The 6,381-nt window shown below is 37.3% G+C and overlaps 1 protein-coding gene across 1 annotated transcript; it reads left to right on the top strand.

Annotated features, from left to right (window-relative positions):
- The first annotated feature begins 1,018 nt into the window (after nt 1-1,018).
- On the top strand, nt 1,019-3,023 carry LOC148875695 (protein CELLULOSE SYNTHASE INTERACTIVE 1-like). The gene has a single exon (XM_088966205.1). It carries the CDS (start codon nt 1,190-1,192, stop codon nt 2,936-2,938), a length of 1,749 nt encoding a protein of 582 aa, XP_088822331.1. The 5' UTR covers nt 1,019-1,189; the 3' UTR covers nt 2,939-3,023.
- Nucleotides 3,024-6,381: the final 3,358 nt, after the last annotated feature.

The raw sequence follows: 6,381 nt of genomic DNA, 5'->3' as shown, positions 1-6,381 counted from the left end.
AAACCTTACATTTTGTATTTATACTGTACATATTTTGCATCTAAGGCTCCATTTAGAATGAATACAAATACAAATATGTAGATTGCAAAACCTTTTATTTTATACTATTTTGTATGAATTTATACTGTATATATTTATATTTGTACTCCTTCCAAACTGAGCCTTTGGAAAGAATATAAATACAAATATGTACAGTCCAAAAACACATTGTATTTTGTATTATTTTATATGTATTTGCACTGTACATATTTATATTTGTATTTGTATTCCTTCCAAACTAAATTTGAAAAGAATAAAAATACAGATATATACAATACAAATACATACAAAATAATATAAGATACAAGGTTTTACACTCTATGTATTTGTATTTGTATTTGTACTCCTTCCGTAATGAGTCTAAGTATTATTTTATTGATTGAATAATAAAATAAGATCAATTCTGTGACTTCTCATTCCATAGAACCTAATTTAGTAAAATTTTTATTAAGAAGTTATTACCAAAACAATACATACTAAATTTATCTTATTACATGTCAAATAAATAAATAGTGGTTGTAGTAAACATCCTAATTAACATGTGGCATGGTATTTACGATAGCAAGCAACACTACCAAAAAAATTCACAGCCTCAGGTTACTTAATTCATACTTATTAAAAATAATTATCCATATTAAAAATTTATAAAGCTAATCAAGCCAAAAGGCTATTGTTATTATTTATTTACACATTCATATAAAATCATCAGAAGTGATAAAACTCCACCATATTTTGTCCCTCATCATGAACCCTTTCCTTCTCACCAACCCACGACACCTTCCTAATTCCTAAATAAAAATTATTTCCCTTTTTAACGCCCCAAAATAACCATTGATTTTGCCAATTACCCAAATGGCCCCAACACCAGTCCATTGACCATCAACGGTTATCCGGTCCCCCCACCTCCCAGCCCAGAGTAAGGGTCAATGTGGTAAATGACCAGTAAATTCCAATTCAGCTTCATGTGCATTCACAGGATAAAAAGAGAGACATTCTATAGATGCCTTCTCCGTCTGATATCATCCAGTTTTATTTCTTTCAGGTCTTTCACACTTCTAACTACTTGCCGGAGAGTCGGAGACATCGTTTGGACTACTCCGCCGGAGTTATGTGACCTAATTCAGCAAAAGATGCGTTTGCCTCCTAAGCAATGAGCACAGATATGGGACAGCAGAAGGAAGATAAAGAAACAGACAAGCGAAACTCGTCGGACGTGGGAACCGGAGAATCCCTCCTCAGGCGATTGATACAGCTTATATTATCGTTGATATCTTTTACTCATACCATCAAAGTGTTTACTGTAAAATGGCAGTCGATTCGCACCAAGCTAGAGGACCTGAACTCTGGTCTTATTGCTGCAGAGAATTGCAACTTGGGGGAAAATTCGTCCATCTTGGACTTGATTCCCAGTATAGAATCGACCGTTAATGACTGCTATGATATTGCTCGCCGGTGTGTCAACTTGTCCTATAGCGGGAAGCTACTTATGCAGAGCGACCTGGATGTATTGTCTGCAAAATTCGATCTTCATAGCAAGAATCTTACAGCAATCTACACTTGTGGAATTCTTCACGGTAATGCACTTGTTGTGTCAAAGCCAGGTATTGGAGCTAATCGCGATGACATGAAATTCTATGTCAGGGATTTGCTGACAAGGCTGAAGATCGGAGACTCAGGGATGAAAAGCCAGGCCTTGATGGCTTTAAATGAAGTTGTCGCGGAAGACGAAAAATATGTGAGGATTGTTATTGAGACAGGTGAGGTAATAAATCTCTTGGTGAACTTTCTTGAGTTTGCAGAGAGGGAGATTCAAGAAGAATCGGCCAGAGCCATTTCGGTGATAGCAGGGTTTGACACGTACAAGGGTGTTGTTGTTGGGGCCGGGGTCATTGCACCTCTAATTCGGGTTCTGGAGAGTGGAAGTGATTTGGCGAAAGAAAGAGCAGCAAGGGCTTTGCAGAAACTAACTGAGAATTCTGATAATGCTTGGTCAGTTTCTGCTCACGGTGGAGTAACAGCTCTGTTGAAGTTCTGCACCTCTTGTGATGGCAGAGGAGGTGTGTCTATTGTTCCCGCTTGTGGGGTTCTAAAGAATCTAGCTGGAGTGGAGGAGATCAAAAGGTTCATGGTTGAAGAAGGCGCAATCTCGGCCTTCGTCAAGCTTATAAGATCGAAAGACGAAGCCTCGCAGATGAATGCTATCGAATTCCTTCAAATTATGGCTTCTGATGATGAACCTATTCGACAGATGGTCACCAGAGATGGAGGAATCCACTTGCTGGTCCGTAACTTGGATCCTAGATCTTCCTCCTCCTCCAAGGCTCGAGAAACTGCGCTTAAAACAATCGAGAGTCTCTGTTTCGCCTCCGCGAGTTCTCTGAACCTCCTGATTGGATATGGGTTTCTTGATCGTCTTCTTTACTTTCTCCGAAACAGTGAGGTCTCGATTCAGGAATTGACAGTGAAGTTGGCACTTCGTCTCTGTGGGACATCAGAGGAGACTAAGAAGGCAATGGGAGATGCGGGTTTTATGCGAGAGTTGGTGAGACTACTTGATGCAAAATCTTTTGAAATTAGAGAAATGGCGGCCGAAGCACTCAATTGTTTGATTTCGGTCCCAAGGAACCGGAAGAGATTCATCCAGGAAGACGATGGCATTGTCCGGATTCTGCAATTGCTCGACCTGGGGGAGGTAAAATCAGGTAAGAACAAGCTCATGCTCTCTGCTTTAATGTCATTAACCAGTTGCAACAGTGGAAGGAGGAAGATCCTGAATTCTGGCTACCTGAAAAATTTAGAAAAGCTTGCGGAAGCTGAAATTACGGATGCCAAAAGAATTGTTAGGAAGTTGACCACAAACAGATTTCGTAGTATATTGACTGGAATCTGGAACTCTTGAATGTAATTTTGTTTACTATATACCGATTGAATTATATGTATCGCATGATAGTTGCTTGATTTGTGAATTTTTGGTTCAGCTTTAATTCCTGAGTTAAAAAAATTTTTCTTCTTTTTCTCCTTTGCCTTAGAACAGTGTAGTCTATGATTATTGAAGGTCAAATTAAAGATACTGCTGGTGGACATTAACTCTGAAAAAATGCGGAATAAATTAAGTCTGTGGTTAGTTTATTTAGTTGGAGAGAAAAGGGTAAGAGGAGGGAGTATTATTGTCTGTTGTGTGAGGGAGCACATGGTTAGGGCGTGAAATGAGACAAGGATGTCTGAAGAGTTGCAATAAAAAATTTGTCTGGTATGAATGGTTCACAGGGTTGAGAGCGAGAGATGATGACTCCCACTGTATTTGTGGCCTTGTGGGGAGGTACCCCAATTCTCCTAATTGGTGTGGTGGTCTTGCTATATGCTAACATGCATGGGGCAATGCTTAGGTCTTAAGTGTCAGCAGATGACGATGGTTGAAGTTGATATTAATTAATTAGGTGTTAATTAATGGCAGAACACATCCAATGAGCAGGTCTCCTGTGACAACCCCATCCAGCTTTAATTGGATGTGATCCTTCAAAATTAATGGCAGGAAACCCTCTCAGAGAAAACAGAGTGCTAGCTAATTAATTTGCTTGGCCAATGTTAACTTATCGGATCATCAGCGTGAACCAACCGCAACACTTATCATTTGGAGTCATGTTCACTAGCGTCCAATACTGGAAGGTGCTGGCAAGGTTCAACAAAGTATAGGAAATATTGTCAGGGAAAGGGAGAGAGAGAGAGAGTCCATTGAGTTGCAATTTCCTGTGGGTTCACAAGCAAACGGGTAGACATAGACTCCAAGTACTATTTTTGGCCAAAGTGGCTCTACTGTTTTTTGTCAGTTTCCTAGGTTTATTCATTCACCCACCCCTTGACCTCTTCTGGTTCTGAATTCTGATAGAGCTACTAGCCTAGCTACCAGAGATGGATGGTGTATTTCCCTTCTACTCTCTGATAAGGTGTATAGCATCTGCAAGCTTAGGCAGAACTTGGTCCTCTCGTGATTCAAGAGATGTTGAGATGGAGCTAGGTTAGATGACCCAACGGTAAGAAAGTTGTCAACTGGCTGATCCACTTAGTAATGTCAAGACAGGTGGACCATGATTCATGAAGAAGAATCTTGACAGGTTGTTGTTGGCTTGCTGAATGAGATATGGAATCCCAGCTCATTCCAGTCATTTGTTTATTGTGTCGTAGAAATGGTTTTTGTATTGGATTGAGTTAGTTGATTACTGGCTGGGATAGTGGGACAATGGGAGGGAGGGCTTCACTGTTCCGCTCCACGAGACCATCACTTACACCGCTTGCTTCATTAAAGAATGCATTAAGATTTTGGCCCAAGTGGGACCCCAATGACTTGCCACGTGTTGCATTTTATAGGGTTGAAACACCTAAAGCCAGCCACCATATATCAGTTCTATATGAAATAATGCAATTAGCCGGTTATGGATCTTAAGATGTCTGTTTATTTAGTTGGGTTGAATCTAGATCTGCTTCACTTCAAACCGATTACCCAGTACAAATCCTGGAGTAAACCCTCCTTATTGAGGTGGACAAAGTGGCACGAACAGAGTAGTTGAACCTTGGGGATAAACATCTATTAATATGGAACTGGTACCAGTTCACTTTGGCTCAATCTCATACGAATAAGCAATCAGATGATCCCATATGAAGGGTGGTCACATCAGATTAAGGGAGGAGACTTTTTTTTTTAACTCTGAGCATGAAATGGAATCCCCAACAAGATTAGAGCAGACATCCAGGGTTAAATTGGACTAACTCTGTTTCTTGTTTGCTGTCAAGTTTCTTTCTCAATGTCACGTGGAGCACTCTTAGCTTTTATGTGGAGAACACTGATACAATCATATGAGCCAAAGTGAATTCTTCGTTACTTGGTTTTGGTCCTTTTGGAATGTGACTCTCTTGGCTCCATTATGGTTATTCACAAGGCCTCACCACCCACCTCGAGATCTGCTTTCTATTCTCAATTTCTGTGTCTGGTACAAATGTGCAATTCCACCCAACCTATTCTTAAGTATAACTTAGACTCTGTTTTGGCAAATCTCATCAACAAATGTCTTCATGTCGATAACGAGGTTTTACTTATACACCTATAGATAACAATAATGGGTAAAAATCTTTTTTTTTTTTTTAATTGTAGAGGAATATTTTAGTCATTTTAAAAATGTAGAAAAAATGACAGTTCATGTGTGTTAAAATAACTTATGAGGAGTTAAAAGTAAAAAAAAAAAACTTTGCTTTATTATATTATGCTTGGAGGGTATTGTGGGCATTTTCTGAATTTAATCAATATTGGAATTTGCGCACATGCACTTTCAAACAATTTGGAAGGAGAATGAACCATTTACCCTTCTGACCCATTCAATTATATTATTATTATTATTATTATTATTATTATTAAATAGAATATAACTTCACAGATTGACCCATTGAATGGTTGAACAGCTGCCCCCCAAAAAAAGTGGTTCATATCGGGTTTCAAACAGTATTAAGGCATTTATTGAATTTACTTACCAAACGCAATTTTAACACTTATACAAAACTAGTAGTTCAAATTATACTTCTGGCCTCATAATTAGAGAGAGGTATACTTCAAAATAACGGTGTTTTAGTAGATAATGCTCATTTATTTAATATATCTTATATATAGGATTTAATAAAAGGGAATGAAAGTTGATACTTTAAATGTAGAATTTAATGAGAGAGAACAAAATAAATTTAAAAGTACTAGCAAAAAACTTAGGGTTCATTTGGCTTATAAGAATAGGGGCTTGGAATTGGAATTGAAATGGTGCATTATGATTCCAAATATAGGAATGCAATCGGATCGGATTGGATTTGAATAAGGGTATATTCAAATCCGTTTTGATACTATCAACAGTAGATCTGATCGGATCACACAAACATTGATTTGAATTTGAATTCGAACTCAACGAGAAAGTTAGATATTCAAATATGCTTTGATCTAATTAATTTTATAAAAAAATAATAAATTAAATATAAAGAAAAATAAAATATAACAATTTAAATAAAGAAAAACAAAAATTACAAGTATCTTTTCAACTATCTTCATCATATATATACATGTTTTTTTATAAAAAAATAAATAATATAACAAATTTAGAAAATTTCAATATAAATAATATATTTATACATACATAAATAATATATATGTATATATATATGTACGTATGCATGTATGTATGTATGTATGTGTGTGTGTAAATATCGGATTGGATTCTCTTTGATCGGATAGGGGGTGCTCCGAATTTGATCCAATTTTTGATCGGATCCTATTATTCTATCCAAAGATCCAAAATGGGGATATCCAAATCT

Source organism: Nelumbo lutea, chromosome 1, assembly GCF_056320005.1.
Source record: "Nelumbo lutea isolate HS-2025 chromosome 1, American lotus-T2T, whole genome shotgun sequence".
Taxonomy (NCBI): Eukaryota; Viridiplantae; Streptophyta; class Magnoliopsida; order Proteales; family Nelumbonaceae; genus Nelumbo; species Nelumbo lutea.
The sequence above is the reverse complement of the archived record's forward strand: the minus strand, read 5'-3'. Positions and strand labels throughout refer to the sequence as shown.